Raw genomic sequence first — 26,345 nt, forward strand, 5'->3', positions numbered from 1 at the left:
TGTTTACATTGGACTTGAAGACAACCATATTGTAGTCAGCTGGAAAGCAGGGAAACGGAAGAGAGTCCCACAGGTGTGCAGTTCTAAGGAAGAAGTTTTGGTCATGGAATCTACGTTTAGGTTTAGGCACAGATAAAGAGTGTGGGAAATTATTGATAGTGGTTTTGGCTAGACGAGTGTTTCTCATGAATGTTTGGCCAGGGGGGGGGCATAGATTGAAGGTCAGATGAGCACATGCCATGAAAATAATGATAAAACAGAAACAAGCTCACAACGTCTCTTCTGTGAGAAAGAGGCTGCAGGGAAGAGAAAAGAGCATCCCCCACTAGGCTACAAAGTCTATTCTGAACTCTGTCAAGGCAGGATAAGCTGCTTTTTAGCAGTTGCTGCCCAGATGTGGCAATAATACTCTGTCCTTGGACATAGCTGGCTCTTATATACATTGAGAATTGCATCAGTAAGTAGATATCTACTGGATCGATAGAAGGATCCCACCATTTTTCCAGCAACCTTGGTAACAGATTTGATGTTGTGCTCCATTTTAGTTCAGGAGTAAAGGTCAAGCCCAGAAGCTTGTCAAAACATGGAGCCTCCCCAAGACGAAAGCCATTCATTTCAATTGATGCCAGATGGGAATCAGAACGTTGATGATGTAAAGACAGAAGCTTGGTTTTAGATGCATTAAAGTAACCAGCCACTTTTTCCCCCTTTGTACTACATGCTCAAGATCGGAGGAGAGATATTCAGAGATAATTTGGTCGTTTATGGCCTTTGATGTGCTGCCATAGATGGTAGTATCGTCAGCAAAAATGTCTGCGAATGGTTCTTACTTTGTTGCCATTCTTCTTCTTTTTCTTCATTTTATTGTATGTACAACTTGTAACAACAATTTATTACATTACACCTAAGAATCACGTTACTGATTGCAAACAGAGTTTTCCAGAAATAAATTTCAATTTTACAGTTTAAATGATTCCATATTCTTTTTCTTCCTTTTCTTTTTCCTTCTTGTTTTACTTCTTTCTCTTTCTTTTCACCTTTTCTCTTTTCTTTATCTTCTTTTCCTTTTTCTTTTTCTTCTTACATTAAGCTTAAGGTCCACGCAATTGATTGCTTACAGAGTATTTCAGAAATATGACTTTTGATTTTACAGTTTATCAAGTCTGTTGCCAAGGTTGCTGGGAAAATAGTGGGGTCCTTCTACCGCTCCAGAAGATATCTCACTGCTGATGCAATTCTCTGTCTGTATAAAAGCCAAGTACGTCCAAGAATGGAATACTGCTGCCGCATCTGGGCAGGAGCTGCTAAAAACAGCCTATCCTACCTTGACAGAGTACAAAATAGACTTAGTGGAGGATTCCCTTTTCTCTTCCTTGCAACCTCTCTCCCACAGAAGAGATGTTGCAAGCCTGTCTTTGTTTTATCATTATTTCTATGGCAAGTACTCGTCTGAGCTCCAATCTCTTGTCCCCCCTCGCTAATCTTTCATGAAAAACACCCGTCTAGCTGAAACCACTGTCAATAATTTTCCCCACTCTTTATCTGTGCCTAAATCAAAACGTAGAGTCCATGAACAAAGCTTCTTTCCTAGAAGTGCATGCCTGTGGAACTCTCTTCCGTTTACCTGTTTCCCACCTGACTACAATTTGGATGTCTTCAAGTCCAACATAAAAAAATTCCTGATGAATCGCCCCCTTCAGTAAGACACTTTACCAAATCTCCAATACTAACGATTACTATGATACTATACCATTGATTACTGTACACGCAGTAACCCTTATCTTCGAGTGGCTTTCGGGCCTTGGTAAGTGGTGACTTCCATGTAAAAAAAAAAAGAAATATTTTCGTATGCCTTTCAATTATTCCTCTAAACATTGCACCAAAACATTACAACTGGTCAACACAGATTTTGTACATGGATATTATAGGCACGCTTTACAGACTATTTAAGGACATCACTATCTTGAATGTAATTGGGCGTTTTAAGAAATATTTCAAAATAACAAATGTGATTATTAGTTTCTTTAGAGGACATATAATTTCACAACTTTTGCATAAGTAGACATACATTCTGGAATAGAATCACTTAACTTCAGACTCTTAGTATTTATTCGGTACAGGCAAAAAGGGTGGAATAAAGATAGAGGGACGTAGTTTTGAAAGCCGATTTATCATAATTTTTTTGTAGATTTCCGACTAGTTTTTTTCTTTATTGTATTTGAAAGGTTAAAGACTAAAGTTAATTTCCAAAAGGAAAAAATATTTGTTCACGTGAAAAAAAAGTTATGAAAAATGTTTCCACAGTGAGCTAACCAATTCAGCTAAATTTTGAAGTTAAATAAATTCATTGTAAAAATCCTTTGAAAGATAAATATTAGTTTTCTGGGTCTATTTCAAAGATAATTAGTAAAGATATTGAATTAAATAGATTAAAAAAAAAAAACTTGTTTGTACAAAAAATAGCTTAATTAGCTCCCAAAAGTGAGAGATTCTCACTTCGTTCAACTGAAAGAAAACAAAGTCATCATCATATGGATTATTCGGAAGCCCAAAATTTCAGACAGCCTAAAGACTGTCTGAAAATGACGCCAGGACAGGTAGGAGGTGCTGTTTTTCCTTTTCTTTTTTTTCTTCCCCAGATGTGTATCCGTACATTCCTATCGTGAACGTTTGTCTAATTTTTACCATTTTTTAATTCAATTATTTTTCTATGTTCCTGCTTTTAAATTAAAAAAAGTTTTATTTTTGAAAATTATATAAAAATTATGCTATGCCGAAGTTTCACATTCATGCAAGCAAGTTAAATATTAAAATCTTACACATGCAAATTATGCAAAGCTTGTAATTCAAAAGAAAAAGTAGAAATATTTTTGCAATTATAATTTTTTTGTGTGAAAATATGAAATAAACAATGCTTAATTCAATGATAATTAATTTTTCTTTGAGTTATATCGAATTCATTAATACGGATTTTAGCGGCTTTTTTCATAATGCTCCTGTAAAAATTAATTTTTCTTTTTAAATTTTTACAATTTTATGATGCTTTATTTTCATAAAAGAACAAAAATATATTCATGCATTTTTTTTTACTATTGAAAACCATAACTTTAGTAAAGGTATTTTTTGTTTAAACAAAATAATACTTTTCCACTAAGATTTAAGTAAAAATAATGCGTTCATTATATTCCGTGATCATTGATAAATACTGAAAATTTTATTAAAATTGGTTAATTTTCTGATTTTTGGTGAATTTTTAAGTAAAGGCCAAAATTGTTCTCCATTGTACTCTAGAGATTCTGCTGTTTCTTTTATAAAATTATTTTATATAAACTTCTTTCCAGCTAATAAAAAAAAGCTTTACGAAATTTACATGTGGAGTTTGAACCTAGAGACCACGTCATGCAAAAAGAAAAAAAACACACTATTAACTTACCCACAGTAGAATTTTCACGACCCGTTGTTCTATCATTTCTGCTGAGCAACGACATGGAAAAAATGGCTTTACCAATGATAGATAAATTAAAATAATGGTTTCGATTATCGGTAATTATCGGGGGTATTCTGAGACAAAACTTAAGATCACTCCCAGACTTATACACTAAAGTTCTGTAAATTTTAAAGAAAATCTGTTCAGCCGTTTTGGAGTCTATAAGGAACGAACTCACACACACACTCAAAGATAAAGTCGCAGTTATATAATTTTAGATACATATATATATATAGAGAGAGAGAGTGTCATCTACATACAGTACTTTTTCACTGTATCACAGCTCATCAGTGTGGCTAGATAAGCAACTACCTCAAGCCAGAATCGAAACTCGACCACCCAAATGACAGTCGGTGCTTCTAACCATTACGCTATTCGGCTGCTGCTATACCAGGTAGTGAATTAAGACTGTTTTGACATTGTCCAAACACCTAAGCTCAATTTGTTTACACAAAGAGCACCACTTAATACACTAATGGCAGTTTGTATATCACTTCCCAATATGCTCAACCCAAGATAAGGAGTATTATAGTTCCTATTTACAATGCCTCCCCACGGGACAGAGTTAGACACCAGGGTCGTTTTTTAACGTGGAGAAAAGGAACAAAAATAAAACTTGTCTCAGTCGTGAAGGATTTCTCCTCCACTGACAGAGAACAAGAAATTGAAGTGCAGCATCTGAAGAACAGATACTACACTTTGAGGTATTTATTTGCTCCCCCACGGAGCAAATTAGGCACAAGGCCGACTTTTAATGTGAGGAGTGAAGGGGAAATGGGGACCAACTTCCCGGGGAGTAGGAGAGCTGGATAGTGACAATTGGTGTGAAAGGTTGCCCCTACATTGACCAAGGTCTTATATGTGGGGTTTCCCCCACATATTGCCTTTGCTTGCAGTATCTGCCGGAACAGATGGTATTTATTTGCTCCCCCACCGAGCAAATTAGGCACAAGGCCAATTTTTAATGTGAGGAGTGAAGGGAGGGGGAAGGGAAAAAGGGGACCAGCTTCCGAGAGGTGGGAAATGGAACTGGTTAAAGGTCAGGAATGTGGGGTTGCCCCCACATCTGGTCTTTGCTAGTCATAGCTAGTCATAGCTTGCAGTATCTGCCGGAACAGATACTACACTTTGATCTTGTTCCGAAGGCCAAGTAAGGAGTATTATAGTTATCCACATATTTGCTGACATAAAGTTAGTGCATTTATTGAAATAATCGTTCTGTAAAACCATTTATACTGATGACTCTGAATTATGTTGGTTGTGCATAGTATATAGGCTATAAACAAAAAATGTCTAAATTGTGGACGTATCAAACTGTCGGTGAGGAGGGCTATCTCTCAGTCAATGTAACTTTTGTTGCTTTTATGTATATTTTTGGTGCTGATCAGTGCTCTACTGATATAAGAATAATAAAAAAACATATGCAGAGAATTATATATATATATAAAAATATCAGTAAAGACCGTCGGGTTAGGGTTAGGGCTAGAGTTAGAACTATATATAAAAATATCAGTAAAGACCGTCGGGTTAGGTTTAGGGTTAGTGTTAGAGTCAGAACTGTATATAAAAATATCAGTAAAGACCGTCGGGTTAGGGTTAGTGTTAGAGTTAGAACTATATATAAAAATATCAGTAAAGACCAAAACAATTGCATGCATGTAGAGTAAATAATACTGAACCTTTTTTGAAATGAGCATAAAAATGAGGGTTGTCCCCTTTGATGCTGTATATTATAAAAGTATTCATAGCTCTAGTATTGCACTATCGAGCTATCTATTAGGTTGGTGCAAAAATAATGTTGTTTTTATATACATAGTTGAAAGCCAAAAAACGACACTATTTTTGCACCAACCTAATAAATAACTTTATGTTATTGATATCTATATTTGAATTGGAGAATTGTATTTCAATATGTGTGTGCATGTGTGTATGTGTGTGTGTGTGTGTGTGTGTGTGTGTGTGTGTGTGTGTGCGTGCATGATTTTAGATAGTAAGGATATGGATCTGACAACAAAATAAAAAGGTATGAGGGATAAATAAAAAACAAATATACAAACAGGGAAGAGACAGTATTTAATTACCTCCTCTCCATGTTAGACACAAGGTCAAGTGTTAGTTAGATGTATACATTTTATTGGAACAAACTGGATTCGAACCTGGTACAGATTTTCGGGTCATGTCACTAACCACTTAGCTCCTGTCAGAAAACAGTGGCTATTTGATGAATGGTAGATCACTTTGGTAATACAGTTCAATTTCAACATATGCTTAGTAGACAGATTATTGGTCTGTAGTTGCTATGTTTTTTGTCTTATTATTTAATCATCATCATCATCATTATTATTTTTATTTTATCTTTTTTTTTTCAGACTGCACCATTATGAAATAATGAATGTTTTCAATCCAAATCGGATTTGATCCTACTCAGGTCCTTGAAGCATCAAACTATGCAATAAATTCAAAATCATGTATGGAAAAATCAATGAATTTTCATGGTACTTAAGTGTATGATGTTTCAGTAAACGTATGTCTTATTTGTATAAAGTTGAATATTAAAAGAAAATTAATAAATGATTTTGTTTCCTGCTTTTGTATACGAAATGTATGCAATTATTAGATTTTTGTATTCTCTTTCCTCCCAGCATATCCTTTTGTTTGTTAGAAAAGCAAATTATTCCACTATAGAAGATTTTTACAATGGCAACAATTTTACAAAATGTCTTAAAGAGGATAACAGCTATTTTGATATGCTTCTGGTACATCAATATTTGATTTTGCCTAGCCATTTTTGCATTCATTTCCTTCAAACATGTTATTTACAATATCAAAATATCTTGCACTTCAGTTTGTTTTGGAAAAAAAAAAACTTCAACCCAAGAATATTTTTATATAGCAACAATTTTAGAAAATGACTGGGTTAATGCAAGGGTGGTGATTGATGACTCGAATAATACAATGTAGTTGACGGAGGACTTGTGTCATGAGAGGGGAATAATACATTTTAAACTACAAAGATTTATCTCCCTTGAATTTTATTGTAAAAAAAAAAAAACGATTTAAATTATTTAAAAAATTAAAAAAAAAAAATTTCTTACAAAATATATAGCTAACAAAGTTTTACTCTAAAATAATAATGAATCCCAGACAGCTAGCTAGTAAACTCGATTTTTCTTGCCATGTTCTGAAAAGAGTATATTAACGGAAAAATAATACTATGATGAATAACTTTTATATAATAACTAGCAGATGTACCTTGCATTGCCCAGTATTAATCATAATGTTAAATTCATTTAAAAAAAATAAATAAAGTAAAAAAATAATGGAAAGAAACTGAGAAATGTGCATGCAAGTATTATTTTTTTTTAAAAGTAAAAAAAAAAGTACTCGAGCTGAGATCAAAACCAAATCCTAAAAACAGTGAGTCAAGTATGATAACCATTAGGCTAGCTTGTCACAATCTTTAAAAAGTGTTTTCAAATGTATTTATTCTTAACATATAGCAGCTGTCATGTGAACAATTCACGCATGCGCATTTGTGAAACAGTTAGCAAACAGATAAACATCTGATGACCCCCCCCACATACCAATTTTTCTATTTTGACCCCTTAGCAGCCCCCTTTTTTCCAGATAAAAAGTTTTTCACGTGTCTGACTACCCTATATATCAAATTTCAAGTCTGTAGATCAAAAATTTGTTGAGTATATAGGTTGAGAATTGTTCTCTCTCTCTCACACACACACACACATACCCATTCTCACTTTTATAGATATATAGCTTTGTTTATATGAATGGTTTTATAGTAGTTAAAAGTAATTTACTTAATATGAATTGTGCTTTTAATGCAGTAAATGGTGTGAAGCGAGTGGGAGGACTTAATGGATAGAAAGTGAAAGTGTTTACTAGTCTTTGTATGAATATGTATTTGAGAGAAGACATTTTTGGATTAAATATAATAATTTTTTAAATGAAAAAATATATGAATAGTTTTGCAAAACACACTTTAGAAAATGCTATCGGTGATTAGAATGTGTATCATCCTGTCTATTTACTAAGATGAATAAAATGTTTCACACATGAAGGACACGGGGAGACGTTTGCCGAGTTTTATTCAAGGTTTTATTTTAGAAGAAAGTCTAAGAAGAGATTATCAGAGACTGCATAGAGTAGAATTTGGAGTCGAACCGCGAGAACTCGATAGAGAGTTGGCATAATATCAGAAACCGTTTGACATTTGGACAAGGGAAAAGTGACATTAGATGAACAGAAGAAGAGTTATATCTTAAAGGGTCTTAAGGTGAAATTGAAATTCAGAGAATCTTACTTAATTGGCAAACATTTCTTTACTTTTTGAATGTTGTCTACATTTGAACAACTTATTTAAGGTATTTTTGCACTGCTGAATCAATTTTGGGAAGGTTTTGAGGTTTTATAATTTCAAACTGAACACTTTCCGATATAATCACCCGGAACTTATGAACCTGTATACTTCTTGTCATTAAAATAATCATTTCCAATGAAAACATGGTATCTTACCTCCACCAACTTCTTCTAAAATGCTTGCATACATGTGAACAAAAATGTAAAAAAACAACAAAGTTGCCATAGCTCCAAAACTTGACCTGATTGAGCAAAACAAATGTGATTTTTGAATTCAGCGCATCAGATTCGTCCTAAAACAGCTGAAAAAGAAAAATGCAGACAACAAATTTGAGGATACAATTAAGAGACTCAGCATTCCTATCCTGTTGCGGTTTACCACCTGATGGAGGCTAGAAGAATATTTAGCCGAAACATCGTGAAACAACAACTAGAATATGAGAATAATAGTCCGCAAATAAATAAATAAATGTATAAATAAATAAATGTATAAATAAATAAATAATGTATAAATAAATAAATGTATAAATAAATAAATGTATAAATAAATAAATAAATGTATAAATAAATAAATGTATAAATAAATAAATAAATGTATAAATAAATAAATAGATATATAAATAAATAAACAAATAAATAGATAAATAAATAAATAAATGTATAAATAAATAAATGTATAAATAAATAAATAAATAAATAAATGTATAAATAAATGTATAAATAAATAAAATAAATGTATAAATAAATAAATAAATGTATAAATAAATAAATGTATAAATAAATAAATGTATAAATAAATAGATAAATAAATAAATGTATAAATTGCTCATCTCAAAAGGATTCCAATAATAAAAAAATGTCATTATGTGTTATATATCTTATTAAATATACATTATTACATGTTATATTATTAAATATATCATTACATATTATGCATATTAAATATATATCATTACATGTTATATATATTATTAAATACTAGCAGGGATACCTGCCGTTGCCCGGGCCCCTAAAAGTAAACAAAAAAAAAGTGTTCATTTGTAAATGAAGCAATTGGACAATATGGTAAATATTATCCTAAATTTTTAAGAAGGGCTTCCACCTCTTTCTCATGATACTAAGGGAAAGTAATCACAGATCACATTTATAATCAATAAATATAAAATATAAATAATAAAAACAACAAATTTGTTGTTGACTGTCACTCTCTCAGAATTCTTGCTATTGACATGGCCAGATAGACATGTAACGTGGCCGTTACACTTGTCATAGGAACAAATAAAAGAAATACATAAATAAAAATCTGAATTGGCATTTTTTTTTTTTTTTGAACGGAAGTTTTTTTTATGTTGTTTTCGGCACCGTTTAAAAATTTTAGCCTGGCATCTGTTTCTTCTTCCTCCCACCACATGTCACCAGCCATTTCTCGCCTTCGATTTGCGCGTTCATTCTCTTCAACGCTGACTTTGTCGCACCTCCTCACGTCAGAATTAGTCAGCTATTTCTTCCATGCAACTTCACATGTCCATTTTCTTTGTCCATTTCGTTTCTCTCCGGGCACGCGCTACATTTTTTTCTCCTTTTTTTCCTTCTTCTTCCCATGCATACTTCCTAATTTGCATATGTGCATTTTTTGGCAACCACTGCTGCTGCTGATATTTAGTCCACAATAAATAAATAAATAAATGTATAAACTGGTCATCTCAAAAGGATTCCAATAATAATAATAAAAATAACAAATTTGTTGTTGACTGTCACTCTCTCACAATTCCTGCTATTGACGTGGCCAGATAGACATGTAACATGGTCGTTACACTTGTCACAGGAACAAATAAAAGAAATACATAAATAAAAATCTGGATCTGTATTTTCATTACCATTATTTTGGCACCACTTAAAAAAAAAAGTCCCTCGCATGTCAATTTTAGCCTGGCAAGCATTTCTCCTTCTTCCCACCATACGCAGCCAACCATTTCTTGCCTTTTTTTTTGTTTTTACACGTTCTCTTCGACGCCGACTTTGTTTCTCCTCCTCATGCTGCCATTAGCCATTTCTTGCTTGCATCTTCACACGTTGATTTTCTTTGTTGTCCACTTCGTTTCTCTCCAAGCATGTGTTGCATTTTTCCTCCTTTTTTTCCTTCTTCTCGCGCACACTCCCTAATTTGCATATGTGCATTTTTTGGCTGATACTTTCCATGTGGTAATGTGCACTATATTACCGACACTCATTTCGAAATTAATAACTCCACCAACATCAATGGAAGATTATTTTATATGCTAATAGAAAACATTTTTAAATAATCACTTAAAACTAAAAAACAGCAAAGGAGATAACTCATTCTTAATTGAAGTTGAATGGTAACGTCCAAAGTTGCCAAAACTAAGATCGTTTCCTTTGATAATTACAAGAAACCTTCTCAACCACCAATAGCTTGGCTAAAGATACATTACCTGAAAGTATTTCATTCAAACTCCTCGGCTTAACGTTCATAGGGAACATGAGTTGGAACAGATACATCGAGAGCATTGCTAAGGCTGCTGTGAAGAAGGTGGGCTCGCTCTACCATGCTAGAAAGTTATGTATGGCTGAAAGTATCCTATACATATATATTTGCCCATGTATGGTGCATTGTTATCACATCTGGGCTGGTGCATCTGCTACTAGTCTCACTCCTGGACAGGGTTCAAAAGAGAGTCGCCAACCTGATAGGTCCTGAACTGTCATCTAAGCTTCAACCTCTGTCCCATTGATGAAATATTGCATACCTCTGCCTGTTTTACAAGTATTTTAATGGTGGATACTCCGATGAACCCCCATGTACCCCCTCAATGTAAATACCCACAACAAACCCGACAAGCAGCAAAGTCCCACCCCTACACAGTAGAGATCTTATGGCGTAAAAAAGCCTTTTACTCTAATAGTTTCTTCCCTCGAACTGCTAGATTTTGAAATTCCCTTCCAGGTTCCTGCTTTCTCAACTTTCCTAAGACGCTGAACTTCGAGTGTAAGGTGAACAGATATCTCGCTGCTCAACTCCGTATATAGTATCCCTGCAACTTGTGTCCCTGATAGTAGCCCCTACATAAAAGTGGTACTGTGCCTTGTTTTGAGTGAAAATGGAATTAAAAAAAAAAATTGTCTACCTTAAGTTTAAAAGTATGCAAACCCACCCGTGTGCCCGATACACCCGGTCAATATGCAAGCCTCCTAGACCTTTTTCTCTCAACTTCCCCTGAGCTATGTTCATGTTCCGTTCATTCTCCTCTAGGATCCTCCGACCACTCCGTCGTATCAGTTAAGATAAAAACGAAATGTAATTAGTCCCCAGACATACCCCTCCACCGTACTGTATACCGATACTCTATGGTATGAATAAAAATTAAAAAGTAAAATCATTTCACTGCATCCCAGGCAATGCCGGGTAAGTACAACTATCTTATTGATATTAAAAAATACATTTATACTCACTACATTTGCTAAATCCACTGGTAACAATTTTAAAGTAAATGAATATAAAAAAGGGCCTATGAGTTACCTCCCTTTGTTAATAAATTACCTCCCTTGCTTTTTTAAAATAGGGTAATTGTTTAGTTTAATCAAAACATTAAAAAAATGAAAATATCGAGGGGAAAAAAATTCTATCGTACGTACCCATTATGGAATAAAGTTTCCATTAAAAAAAAAAATCACTTAATTTGATCAAGTAGTTTTTTTGTTTTATACAGAAGAAAATAAAATTTTAATAAGATTGATCATGTCGCGACCATCTTGTTTATTTTGCAAACGAGGAGGAGATGCCTTTAAATGAAAAAGGGATTAAAAAAGGACACAGAAATTCCGTAAAATAAATGAAAAAAAAAAAACTAAAATATTTATCTAAGTATTTATTCTGCTTATGTTTCAATATAATCTCGTCAAATTTTGACAAACTTTAAGTGGTGATGGAGTTATCTCCCTTGTATCCCCTTCCTTATTCACGAAATAAACAAGATGGTCGCAACACAATCAATTTCATTAAAGTTTTGTTTCCCTCTGTAAAAAAAAAAAAAAAAAAAAAAATTAAAAAAAAAATACTTGATCAAATTAAATGAAATTTTTTTTGTATGAAAGCTTTATTTCATAATGAGTATGGACAATATAATTTTTGTTCAATATTTTCATTTTTTTAATGTCTTGATTAAACTACAAAAGTACCAAAAACTCGTTGAAAATCAAACATTAATGGAAGATTTTTTTTATATGCTAATATAAAACATTTTTAAATAATCACTTAAAAATGAAAAGAGCAAGGGAGATAACTCATTTTTAATTGAAGTTATCTACCTTAAGTTTAAAAGTATGCAAACAAATAAGAATTAAAAAGTAAAATAATTTCACTGCATCCCAGGCAATGCCGGGTACGTATAACTATTTTATTGTTATTAAAAAATAAATTTATAATCATTACATTTGCTAAATCCATTTGTAATAATTTTAACGAAATGAATATAAAAAAGGGTCTATAAGTTATCTTCCTTTCTCAATTTTGTTAATAAATTACCTCTTGTCTTTTAAAATAGCCTCATTTGAAAACATTACTTCTCTTAGTGCCTGCCACAATATTATACTCATTGACTCTTGCTATTGAGGCGACCAGACAGACACTAATTTAGAAATTAATAACTCTGCCAACATTAATGGAAGACTTTTCTGTATATATACTAATATAAAACATTTGTAAATAACCACTTAAAAATGAAAAGCAGCAAGGGGGATAACTCATTTTAATCATTCTACTCTGACATTTACACTTTCTTTTTGCTCCCAGACATTGTCAGTATTATTCGATACTTTTACACTTCGAAACGACATGAAAAATGAAAAAAGATTTATAAACAAAAAAATTTTTTTATTCCGTTTTCCAGATGGGGATTAATACTTCATATTATTTCGATTTTTTGGACCATAATTTTCATCTTGAGCGTTATTTTTCATGATGGTTCAGTTAAATATAATCTCAGAATTTCTTCAGATGTATCTTGTTGAACACGAGAATTAACTCAAAATACAATTGAAAATTAATTAAGACTTCAAAAAAAAAAAAAACCCAGATTGTCATCGTCTCTCAGACTGGTGGCTGTCGAGAGGAGCACATGGGCTCACAAGTATGAAAATAAACTACAACAGGAAACAAAAGGAAAACATAGATTCCAACACTTCACATATGTATCGACTGGAGGACATGGTCTCACAAGTATGAAAATAAACTACAACAAAAGGTAAACACAGATTCAAACAGTTCACAAATATATCAGCTGGACTCTGGGCATTTGTGATATTATTAACCCTCTACATGCCAAGGCCCGCATATATATCTACTGTCAAGGTCATTTATGTCAGTTAGTTGATTAGTTCATTCCCCCATCTGCTCTGAGCCATGATCCATTTTCAACTGTGTCCAACTCTCAACTATCAAGAGTCAAACTAGCTGTCCAGTCTGACTCATGACTGTTGTTAAGTCCAATTCATGTCCATCATAAAAACTCCAAACCACCCATAAACCATTCCTACTGCCATTAACCCATAGTCACTCCCCAGTGTCATAAAACTCATTAATTCTAAAGTACCCTAAAACCAAATCTAAATATATCTTAGGTCCATTATTATCATCACTGACTAACCATCCTATGCCAAGTTTCTTTTGTCTACCTTCCTGTCTATTGTCTAGTGATAAATCCTATTTGCCATTTCTTTTGTTATATATCCTTTTTTTTTTTCCTTTTCTCTATTTCTTTGCAAAAGATTTTTTGAAATAAAATAAATTAAAAAAAAAGTTTGGCATTTCAAAATGTGAAAATAACATTCAATTATAAGAACAATGGTCCAAAAAATCTAAATACAAAACACTGTTTTTTTTTTAAACAAATTACATAAAAAAAAAGTTGTTTTATTTTTATTCATTTTTGGTTTGGTTTTTCTTCTTCATTTCCCGATAAAGCTGAACAACTCGTTCACGTTCTTCATTCAGAATCAGTTGTTTGACGGGCGGAAGGTGCTTTAATTTGACAGTTTTCTTCAAGGAATATTTATCCTTCTTTGTTGGCGTCTTGCTGGATTTTGTCGGGGTCTGTTCTGTCGGGTTAACGGATTTCTGTTCTACCATTTTCTTCAGTAAAAGTTCTTTTTTGCCAGGCTATGAAGAGAGAAAAAAGATAAAAATTGATGTTATTTCAAATTTTAGATCCGCTTTTTCTGTACTAACAAAAAGGGGGTGCTGCCAAAAAGCAAAGAAATTACATCCTTTACATCTGCAAGGACCCGTAGCATAGTGGATAATGTACTTGGTAAAATTCAGTTGTAAGTTACACTCTTCTGGTGGTTGATGATGCAGGTGACACTCAAAATACAATTGTGAATTACTTCCACCTTATGTAATGTCATATGCACGTACATATGCGCTAACATGTAGACACCTGGGACCCACACGTTGTAGACTCAGTCGCAAAGGAGACAAAGAATAGGAAAGAACTTCAACTCCTGTTTCAGGTTTGAAGAAAAAACTTTTATTCATCGCCCACATCTCTAACGTTGTCGACTTCCTTCTCTTTGACCTCTTGAACGTCATCGTCGGTCTATGCACATGTTCTTTTACGTTTTTCCTTACAGCATTTGCATACAGCCGCCATACTCTGTTACAGTCAATTACTTATAACTTCTACCTAATCATGGCTGACAGAACAAGGACATGCTACCTTATGCATTAAATAAAGGATTCTTTTCAAAATCCTGTGCAATTGTAACGTGGCCGTTACACTTACAATACAAACCTCTCTTGGACTCTCACACCGCCTGGTACCATTGCAAACAAAAAATTATGCCTTTTTTCCATTTTAGTAAAAGGCATTTATTACCAATACTTTCCAAACAATGGCTGCTTCTTGTTTTTTTCTTATTTTATGTGCCATGAGATTAACAAAACCCTGCCGTCTCGCCACCAGCTTAAAAGTGTCTCGCTATCATCACAGGGCCACACGTTCATCTCACCCGGTTGGTGTTTTTCTTTCACCCAACCTCAAGCTGGTTTCACCTGCGACTTTACACTTTCATCTTTCCTGGCACATACTTTGCTTCTCTCCAACCACATGCTGTCCTTTTTTTTTTTTTTTGTGACACAAGACCGCACACACTGGCTAATTTGCATACATGCTTAAACAGCTGCTGCTGCTAATACCTTCACTAGCCATCTATCCTTCGGCTGCTACTGCTATTTTCACATGCTCTGTTACACAATTTCTTGAGTTCGACAAAGATTTCAGAGTTTGACCTAAAGAACTTAGACGTTACATTGATGAAAACGTACGAATAACACTTAAGATGAGAACAGTAGTCCAAAGAATCCAAATACAGACTTACGTCTCTGCATAAGCAATGCACCTTAACTGACCTGTAAAAGTTTGGAAGAATCTGCATGTCTCGGCTTCGCTAGCTTTTCTGGTGGTGCCATGGTAATTTCTCCAAATTCAACATTATCTGCAAATAAAAAAGTAAATGACTGAATTAGTTTCGATAACAAAACTAAAAAAGTGGTCAAAAAACAATTATTTAACAAATGTTATCAAAGGCAGAATAAGTTAGTTGGATAAGTTTTTGAGGTTTTAACTTATTTTAAATTTTGAAGAGTTTTTTTTTTTCTCCCTGATAAAAGCAAGTTTAAGTTTAAATTAAAAATGCAAGTTTAATCAGCCAATTCAATGCAGATTTAAAAAAAAAAAAAAAATACACAAACCTGACCACAAGTAAGAACATGAGAACATATTACATGTAGAAAGTTATATAACATATATTTATATATATATATATATATATATATATATATAATAAAAAATGCTGGCTAAATATACATACATTTATATATATATATATATATATATATATATTTAGGCAGCATTTTTTCTCTATGGCATATTTCATTAAATAAAATAGACGTTTTTTGTCTATTAATTCTATTTTCGATCCTTTCCAACTTCCGAATAACAGTCTTCACTTCTATGTTTATCATAAGTCCAAGTACTTTCCAATCCTTCAGGATTCACCGTCAGGGATAAATTAATCTAACTGGTTTTGAACAATTTATAAAGGTTTTTTTTTATTTAATGAAATATGCCATATATGTTGATTTTTTGGTCTGAGGTTTGAATCCTAGAAACAGTCAAGCTACGCTGACGAGAGGTAGTGCCTCAAAACACGTGTTCGTAGATTACTATTTTATATATGTGATAAAAAGACTTCTGTCTAAGGCACTGTATAAAAATTTAAAGAAATAAAAAGTTCTGCACTTGTTTTGGTTTTTAAAACCGTTAAATTTTGAATTTCATCCATATTAATAGTACTTTAAATAGTAGCCTTTTTATTACTTAAATACATGTCAGACTGGCGTTTCTACTGAATCATACATTTGAACTTTACCCTTCAACAACATCAGAAGAATAACATGCTAGGTGGTGGCATAACGATATATAAAAAGAAGATATAACGATATATAAAAAGAAGATATAACGATATATAAAAAGAAGAAAAAAAAAAATTCTAAAAAAATTGTATTTCTTGATGACATTCTGTTATGAATCGAAATATCAAATTTAATTTTAATGAATAAACAGGTTTATTTATTTTAAAAAATTTGAATTATATATATATATATATATATATATATATATATATCAGCGATCTACAGACAAATTTATCTTTAGTTGACCTTTGACAACTAAATATTTTCGTTTACTAGCCAAATAGAAAAGTTACTAGCCAAACCCACATGATTTTTAGAATATGACATCTTCGTTCTGTGACGAGTATGTATATCATAAATATTTTCTGTGTTTTTTTTTTTTTAATAAGCGTAATTCTAAATATACACCGAATTTTATGTTGATACTTGAACGTATAAACATTCGAATTTGCTCAGATGTTTTTTTAAACAGCCTTTGTTAAAAAAAAAAAAAGTATACTGTTTTGTTAAACCTTTTTATTGTTTAAATATTTTTACTTTGCTCGTTTTATTAATTAAAAAAAGTTGAAAAGATATTTTTCACTCAGTAGTGAGCTTTGGAAGATTGTCGGTGAAAGAAATACAATCGCCAAAAGATAAGCGTTTCATTATTTCTAGTCACCACTTTGAAAAATCACTCCCAAATGCAACTGTTTCACCCACAATGTAGAGCCCTGTATATATATATATATATATATATATATATATATATGATTGCACATACACACACATGCGCTGATTCAATAAAGTGAAACAGCATGACCAGTTCCACCATTATATCTTAAGTTGCTTCAGCGTAAGTCTACCCATTACATCTCTGCATTGTCCTGTCTTCTACAAGCCTAAATTTTGTTTAAATAAAAATACATTTATTTGTTTAGAAATCAAACTTTTCAACGTCATCGCGCCTTCTGATGCCATTAAGAAAAATAATATCCGTGCAGGTTTTTACAATGGTGACTTTTAAACCCAGGAGATACACAAGGTTGCACGTGAGAGGAAATAAAAAAGTTTTTGTTTCTCCATGATAAAAGTGTTGTTTAAGTTTAAATTGAAAATGCAAGTTTAGTATAAACCAATTCAACGCAGATTTAAAAAAATAAAAAATAAAAAAATAAAATTAACATTTGTTTTTTTATAAATGAAACTTTTCAAATAAATATTTCTTCCTTTTTTTCAAATCTGCATTGAATTGGTTTTTACTAAACTTTCTTTTTCAATTTAGTTTAAACTGTTTTAGTCTGAAGCATAAATAGTATACATCTACAAAAACTGGCTTAAGGACATTAATTTCAAAATGAGACAGAGAAAGATAAGTACAAGGAGGTTTGAATAAGTTTCCAGACTTTTTCATATAAGCACTTTTATTGACAGTACACACATGAAACTCTAGTCCCGTTTAAAGTAATCTCCTCTGTCTGCAATGCATTTGTACCATTCAAACAACTTCTGGAAGGCCCCATGGAAGTCCTCCTTTGTGAGCGTATCAATGACCTTTGTCACAGTCTTTTTCCTCAATTGTCTCATAACAACAGCCTCTAAGGTTTTCCTTGAGCTTAGGGAATAACTAAAAGTCACAGGGAGGATGAGGAACTGTCTTGATGCTGATGACGTCTTTCTTTCTGATCTCCTCTGAACATCCTTAGGACAAACTTTGTACAAATCTGCAGTTCCTTACGAATAATTATGTGAACAGTTCCCACACCGACATCAAACTGTGCACTTACTGTCTATAGACACAAATGAAATTCTTTATTTGGCCAATCAACTCTGGTGTTCTAACTTCCTTACTCTTCCCACACCTCTCATCATCCCTCACAGACTCCCTGTCTTCCTTGAATCTCTTATGTCACTCAAAAACTGATGCTCGATTCCTGCTGTAGATTGAAGCTCCAATAAGCACTTGCCATGTAAATAACGATAGAGCAGAGTCAGGTTTGCAATGTTTCTTCTTTGCGAAAGAGGTGGCAGGAAGGAGAAAAGGGCATCACCTATTGGGTTTCAAAGCAGATCTGCACACAGACTGTTACCCGTTTCATACTTTCAATCTAATGGTTGTTAAATCTGCTAACTTTTGGTGACATTTACCCCAGGCAGGTTGAGCCAGCGGTTTCCGTAGAACATACAGCTAGTTAAGGGCACCCAGACCTAGGACCAGTAGTAAACAAGGTACACCTGCGGACTGAAGGTAGGTTCAACGTCGGCTTTAATGGTGTGTAAGAATGTCTTCAACTTTACCAATCATGGAGTGGTTACAAAGCTATTGCTTCACAGATGAACTCTCCTGTGTTGTGGCATGTAGTGTGACCAAACCAACACAGTCTCTTTGAGATGAGGCTTCATAATTAGTGCAGTCTTTTTTTTTTTTTTTTTTTTTTTTGCGAGCTATTATCCTCATCTCCATAGTTGTTTTTTCACCATATTTCATCCAACTCATCCTCTGGCCTTCTTCAGGTGGTTAACTGTGACAGGATAAGAATACTGAGTCTTGTAACTGTATCCCCAGTAATTACTGCCTTCCATAGTTGTTGTCTCACCACGTTTTGGCCAACTATTCTTTTGGCCTACTTAGGTAGGTTGAAACTGCTATCTTCAGACAATGCTCACCCAGAACTGTAGAGACTCAATACTTACTATCCACTGCGCCATGGGCCCCGAAGGGCAATCAAGGTTGTATCTTATGTTCTTGTAAATCCAATTTTGTGTTCTTACCTGGTCTTTCATAATCGGGTTAGTGCCGAATGGTATTATTTTTTTTGTTTTGTTTAATTTCGGAATCCTTTGAGGAGATGAGGCTTCATAATTTGTGCATTTTTTTTTTTTTTTTTTTTTTTGCAGACTGTTATTAGCAATAAACATGAAAAAATTGAAACGGCTTAAAATATTTCAATATTGGTATATATAGAAAGATCTTGATGAGCTAGGAAAGCATCTTTTTAAATTTTTTAAATCCAATTAAAATTAAGGAAGTTATGACTATTTTTGTGCTTCACACGTTTGGATATTTTTCCATCTTTAAGACCATATGCGTTTTGTCACATTTTTTACACTACTTTTTCAGTAAAAATGTTATATTTTTGTTAAAACAAAAGATTAAGCAATGAAAAGATATATAAGTGTATTTTTTGTATATAAGTGTATTTTTTGTGCTAGGAATTAGAATTAGAATATGCTACTGAAAATCTCCAAAAATTAATGGTTTCCAAATCTCCAGTAAATGCACATAAATATGCTGCAATTCCTTAAAAATGTCATGTATTCATTAAAAGAAAAGAAGTTAAAGAACTCAAAGCTGAATTGTAAAGCATTATATGTACAAATATCTGAAATCGAAATCTAGGACTGTTTAAAATTGAATATATTGCAATATTTCTTCGGTATTATTGTAGATCAATACCTTCCGTTAATCCTCCACCCCATCTGACCACCTCTCCAAAATATGCGTAGGCAATTATGTGTGAATATCTTAAAAAAACTTTAATGAAAGATAAACAAGTATTTAAGAATTTAATGTAAAATGATTCCCCATTTTGAGCCATTCTAGTGTTTTAGGGCAGTTAACCATTTTTTCCCTATGGGAGATAACTCCTGTGCATCTTTTTTTTTTCTAAAGACGATTATATGTGGTTTTAAGAGGGTCTTTGTGCAATTATGAAAGGGTGGGGAGGTTGCCACTTTGACTTTGGGTTAATGATAGAGCTAAGGAAAATTATGTGTGAACACACTGAAGACTTGATAGAAACAAAACAAAAACAATTTTAGAATTTAGAGTGGGGGTTAGTTTCACATAAATTTAATGTAAAATAATTCACAATTTCGAAACCATTCTAGCATTTTAGGACAGTTGACTAATTTATTTTTTTATGGGTGATAAAGGGTGCACTTTTCTTTAAGGAAGGATTTTTTTTTTTTTTACACTTATATGTAGCTTACCAAGGAACTTTGTTTGGTGAGGAGCTTGCCACTTGGACTTAGCGTTATTGTTAGGGCTAAAGAAGGTTTTAGGAGGAGGAGGCTTGCCACTCGTACCTAGGGTTAGAAGTAGGATTAAGGGATTTTTTTTTAAGAGGGCGTTTGAGACCCATAATTATGGTTAGTGGGTCATAATTATTTGAAAATATTATGTTATGCCTTTGATTTTTTGGACATCAAATTACTTTTAATTATAAAATTTATTTTTGCCTGTTTGTCGTAATTCTTGTTAAGTTTTTACATACTCAACAAGAATTACAACAAGTAGACAAAAATAAATTTCATTTAAAACGAGTGACGTCACAAACAGAAAACGTGACGTTTGGAAAACTTATAAAGTATTTTTTGCCCACTTATTTAAATATCAAAAAAAAATTTTTTCCTAAAGCTAACAAATCGTTCACAAATTTTGGATAAATTTGGTTTTTATTCTCAATGACATTTTTTGTCCGAGTGACACATTATTCCGTTAAACTTTCCAGTTTAAGAAATTTTTTATTTCTCTACCTGGACTTCGGGCCAAGATCACAGTGTAGTATTCTGATGCTACATTTCGCCTTTCTGTCCTCAGTGAAGGAGAAATCCTTCATGACTGAGAATTTTTATGTTTGTTTCTATCCAGATTCACCCTTTTTGGGAAGCTGGATTTTCCTCACATTATCTGACCTTGTGTCTGTCCTCGTGGGGAGGCAAGTAAATAGGAACTTAACTAGAAACTGAGCACCTCCTACAAATATTTAAATATTGATTTTGTAGGGTTTTTTTTAATATATAATTGGATAGATTAGTGTCCATTCAATTATAATCTGCCGGAAAAAATTATAAAAAAGAGAAAAAAAAAAAAATATATATATATATATATATATATATATATATATATATACATACATATATATATATATATAGGGTGTGTGTGTGGGGGGGGATACTGCTCGTACACGTGAAGCAAAAAAATCATATTCCACTTTTTTTTTTTTTTTTTTTTTTTTTTAACAAAACGCAGTACTTTTACAGTTTATCGCCGAAAATGAAGGCGCCGTTCTTTTTCGGGCACTTGTTAAAATCAAAGGGAGACATCAGTATTTTAAACTATGACCAAAGTGGGAAATAAATAACAAAACAAATTACAAAATTGTTTTATTAAAATTATATTTTCTTACGCAAACTTTTCAATAAATGTCTTTACAATTATATTTTGATAATTTTTTATACAATGTTTTGGTTTTCAAATAGTGCTCGGCCAGTTTAAATAATTATGAATATGTCATTTTCAATTTTCTTTTTTTTTAATAATAAAAATATATATATATATATATATATATATATATATATACACGTTTCACGAAAAACTTTCACGTTTTCATTAATTAAATCGAAACATTTCCAATTAAACAATTATAGATATATGTTCTCTTTCACTTTATTTATTTACATTTTTCATAGTTCTTTCCGGAAGTAATAATTATCTAGCTTATTTTGTTTTTTGGTTATTTATTTCCTGCTTCAGCCACAGTTTAAAATACTGATTTCTCCCTCTGACAGGTGCCTGAAAAAAAAAAAAAAAAAAAAAAAAAAAAAAAAAAAAAAAAATGGTGTCTCCATTTTCGGCGATCAACTAAAACGCTTATAATCTGCTGAAAAAGATTGTAAAAAAAAAAAGACAAAAAAATATTGGAAGTGGTGGTGGTGAAGCAAAAAAAAATCATATTTCACATTTGTTTTTTTTTTTGTTTTTTTTTAAAACAAAACACTGTTTAATTCACCGTTAAAAACTAATGTAATGAATAAAAGTGCACACGTTACATATTTATGTCTTTTCAACTATATTTTTTAAATTTGACCAAAAATAACGCCGGAGTGGTTGGGATTGCTTTAATTATATATTCTGATAACTGAATAGCTCTGGTTAAGCTAATTATGTTCTGATAATATGAGCTCCAACTAAATATATAAGAAAATTTTTTTTATATTCATATTTTCAGTTTTTTTAATTTTTAATTCGTTCTGGAATAAAAAAACAAAAAAAAAGTTTGTAATTAATATCAGCGATAGTAGCTGCTGCTGCTGCTGCTTCTACAGATCGTTTTTAGATACTTTTTAAAAATAGAACGATTTTTTTCCAGGTATCATGATTTTAAATAGCTTGGTACCACAAGAGAAAGCCGGTTACATTTTTATTTCTAACGGATAAATGTAGTAAAAAGATTGATTTATTTAACAGTGGGTGTCTGAAGAAATTTTTTTTCAAAATTTTCCATACTCATCATGTTAAAGTTTTTTTTTTAAATAACAAAAAAATGAGTTATCAAAAGAATTTCGGACAACCGAATCTATTAAAAGTGATATCTCTTCTAGTTAATTTTCAAATTTCATGATGAAATTCTTAAGAAACGCGGTACAACCATTTACAAATTGGGTGGGGAGGGGGGGGGGACATTACAAAATCTTACCGAAAATACTGTTTTATGATGTTAACATCTTTATCACTTTATTTGCTTAAAACTCTTAAAATATATGAATGTACATTATTATTTATTAATTCATTTGAAAGTGTATTTATTTTTAAACAAAACGGTGGTATTTTGAGGACTTAAGTTGCTTTGGTTTTTAAAATATGACAATTTTAGCAGAACCCCCTTGAAATCCGTAATCATCCAAAGCGTTTTATCATCCAATACACACACTGCTACTATCATAATTTGTGCATTTTTTTTTTTTTGCAGACTTATTAGCAATACACATGAAAAAATTGAAACGGCTTAAAATATTTCAATATTGGTATATATAGAAAGATCTTGCTGAGCTAGGAAAGCATCCGTAATCATCCAAAGCGTTTTATCATCCAATACACACACTGCTACTATCATCCAATACACACATTGCTACTATCAGGTTGGCAACTCTTTTGAACCCTGTCCAGGAGCGAGAGACAATTAGCAGATGCACCAGCCCAAATGTGACAACAGTACTCCATACATGGGCGAATAGTGACCTTATAGAGGTATAGGATACTTTCAGGCATAAGTAGTTTTCTATCATGGTAGAGAGAGCCCATCTTCTTCGCAGCAGCCTTGGCAATACTCTCAATGTATCTATTCCAGTTCATGTTCCCTGTAAACGTTAGGCAGAGGAGTTTAAAGGAAGTACTTTCAGGTAATGTGTTCTTGGCCATTACTATTAGTGATAGAGAAGGTTTCCTGTAATTATTGAAGGAAACAAGCTTAGTTTTAGCAGCATTGTATGTGACCATCCATTTTTGTCCCCATTCCACTACAGATTTGAGGTCATCCTCTAATGTTTCTGCCATTTCCTTAGATATGTGTTCATTTGTTTTCCCTTCGTGCCTGTTACAGAGAGTGGTATCATTAGCAAATATATCCATTTCACAAACAATTTTATCAGGGAGGTCATTTATGAATATCAAGAATAATAAAGGTCCCAGGATAGACCTGGAGGTACTCCTGCATTTATATCATATTGTTTAGATGTACGACTGTCAAGGACAATCTGAATTTTTCTCTTACTTAAGAAGGATTTAATTACGTTATGTATTCTTCCAGTGATACTATATGATCCAATTTTCCTTAGAAGACCATTGTGTCATACCCTGTCAAAATCCTTAGATATATCGAGGGCTACCGCTCTACCCTCACCTGTGAACGGTATATATGTTCAGAGATTACCTTGTGTCTTACTGTCCTCATAGGGAGGCAAGTAAATAGGAACTTAACTAGAAACTGAGCACCTCCTACAAATATTTAAATATTGATTTTGTATTTTTTTTTATATATGATTGGGTAGATTAGTGTCCATTCGATTATAATCTGCCGAAAAAAATTATAAAAAAAGAGAAATATATATATATATATATATATATATATATATATATATATATATTGGGTGTGTGTGAGGGGGGGGGATACTGCTCGTACACGTGATGCAAAAAAATCATATTCCACATTTTCGGGGTTTTTTTTTTTTAAAAACAAAACGCAGTACTTTTACAGTTTGTCGCCGAAAATGAAGACATCGTTTTTTTTCGGGCACTTGTTGTTAAAATCAAAGGGAGACATCAGTATTTTAAACTATGACCGAAGTGGGAAATAAATAACAAAACAAATTACAAAATTGTTTTATTAAAATTATATTTTCTTACGCAAACTTGCGTGGAATGGGCTTGTCTAAATCCATATTGATTGTTGGTCAGAAGTTTAGCAGTTGTAAGGTGATGGACTTGAAATCCGTAATTATTCAAAGCGTTTTATCATCTGTGCGTATTGCTACTGTTATCCTCATCTTCATAATTGTTGTTTCACCATGTTTTGGCCAACTCATCCCCCGACCTTCTTGCAAGCGATTAACCACGACGGGATAGGAATGCTGAGTCTTGTAACTTATCCTCAGTAATTACTGCCTTCCATAATTGTTGTGAGACTCAGCATTGCTATCCTGCCACGGTTAATCACCTGAAGAAGGTCAGAGGATGAGTTTGCCGAAATGTGGTGAAACTATGAGGATGAGGATAGCAGTCTGCAAAAAGAATGAATACACAAATTATAAAACCTCATTTCAAAGGATTCCAAAATATTTTGATACTAATTTTTAATATGTACTATATAAAATTTTCCTTAGGTCCCACCATACAGCGATTTCACCTTACGATCTCAACCCTGGAACAGATTAATGCAGTATCCCGGGTTTCTACTGTTATATACATATATTTTTTATAATACTAAAAATAAATTCAAAACAATGACACAATAATATTTTATTTATTATTTTATCCCATTTTTTTATCTGACATTGTTTGCTGCCATCTTTAAGTCGCTTATTCTTCTACATCATCCAGACAGTTACAGGGACAGTATTCCAGCTCATGCAGCCCATTACAAATTGCATAAGTGGATTATAGCTGCTGATGAAAGGGAGACAACCTCAAGTAAGCACAAAAAGTTGTTGGAACATAAAAGCCAGAGTTGTCTCCCTTGTCTGTTGGTACCGACGTTGTGTTACATGGTCTTGATAAGAAATAGAATCACATCAGGAAAATAGTTTAAGTACTGCCAAATCGACAGTACAGTGTTTGAAAGGTTGCACAATTTATAGTTCCTTCGTCAGTGCTCTGTCTCTAGACTTTTTTTTTTTTATTTTTATTTATTTTTACTTTTTATTTTATTTATACAAAACACAATGGGGCTACTATTTGTAACCGAAGGAATATTATGTAAGGAGTTGAGCAGCGAGATGTCTGTTTTCACATAATTCCAAAATCTAGCAGTTCGAGAAGAAACTATTAGAGTAGAAGACTTTTGGGCATTTAGAGTGTAGGGTGGGATTTTGCTGCTTGTCAGGTTAGTCAGGGGTATTTACCTTGAAAAAGTACAAGTGTTTTAAGTCTGTCGGAGCACATTCCATTAAAATATTTATGAAATAGGCACAGGGACGCAACATTTCGGCAATGATTGGAGTTTGGTTGATAGTGCGAGATTGGAGACTTTTTTTTGGACCCTGTCTAACAGCACGCGACTAGTAGCAGATGCACCAGCCCAGATGTGGCAACAATATTCACGCATGGATCAATTTGGAAGTCAATTTCTTAAAACCATCCAAAACATGCCAGTATGTATAGCGGACATTAAACTAACAATTCTTTTGAAAACAAATATTTTTAATCCTATTACAAATAGGAGCTCTTTCTTTTCTTGTTTTTCTGTTCTGTTTCATTTGATTTTGCCAGATAACTCTGAAGTGGTTTTTCGTTCATGCCTATGTCTCCCTTGTGCATGTATTTTTTTTTTTTTTATTACGTTTTTCTGATCGTTCTTTTTCTATTTAATAATCATCGAAAAAAAAATTTCGGTCTTATTTTAATTAAGAATTATTAAAATTATTATAATTATTTTTTTTTTTTTAAAGAATTATTGGAAACATTTTTTGCACTTCTTTTTTGAAGAGTTATTGAAAACATTTTTTTTTAAA

The 26,345-nt window shown here is 32.5% G+C and overlaps 2 protein-coding genes across 2 annotated transcripts in view; one reads left to right on the top strand and one right to left on the bottom strand.

The window, feature by feature from the left end:
- The window catches only part of LOC145258323 (collagen alpha-6(VI) chain-like), an 88,155-nt gene extending 82,097 nt beyond the window's left edge, over positions 1 to 6,058 (top strand). The window contains exon 8 of the mRNA XM_080116417.1: positions 5,857 to 6,058. Within this exon, the coding sequence (XP_079972543.1) occupies positions 5,857 to 5,876 (20 nt within the window). The 3' untranslated portion in view covers positions 5,877 to 6,058. The remainder of the gene's footprint in view (positions 1 to 5,856) is intronic.
- Positions 6,059 to 12,734: 6,676 nt separating this feature from the next.
- LOC145258324 (coiled-coil domain-containing protein 137-like) overlaps positions 12,735 to 26,345 on the bottom strand; it is a 62,468-nt gene continuing 48,857 nt past the window's right edge. Inside the window, exons 6-7 of the mRNA XM_080116419.1 lie at positions 15,291 to 15,376; positions 12,735 to 14,039 (exon numbers count right to left, since the gene is read on the bottom strand). Of these exons, the coding sequence (XP_079972545.1) occupies positions 13,800 to 14,039; positions 15,291 to 15,376 (326 nt within the window). The 3' untranslated portion in view covers positions 12,735 to 13,799. The remainder of the gene's footprint in view (positions 14,040 to 15,290; positions 15,377 to 26,345) is intronic.

The sequence above is a fragment of the Euprymna scolopes genome, chromosome 33 (genome assembly GCF_053919585.1).
Source record: "Euprymna scolopes isolate OS-2025 chromosome 33, ASM5391958v1, whole genome shotgun sequence".
NCBI classification, from domain to species: domain Eukaryota; kingdom Metazoa; phylum Mollusca; class Cephalopoda; order Sepiida; family Sepiolidae; genus Euprymna; species Euprymna scolopes.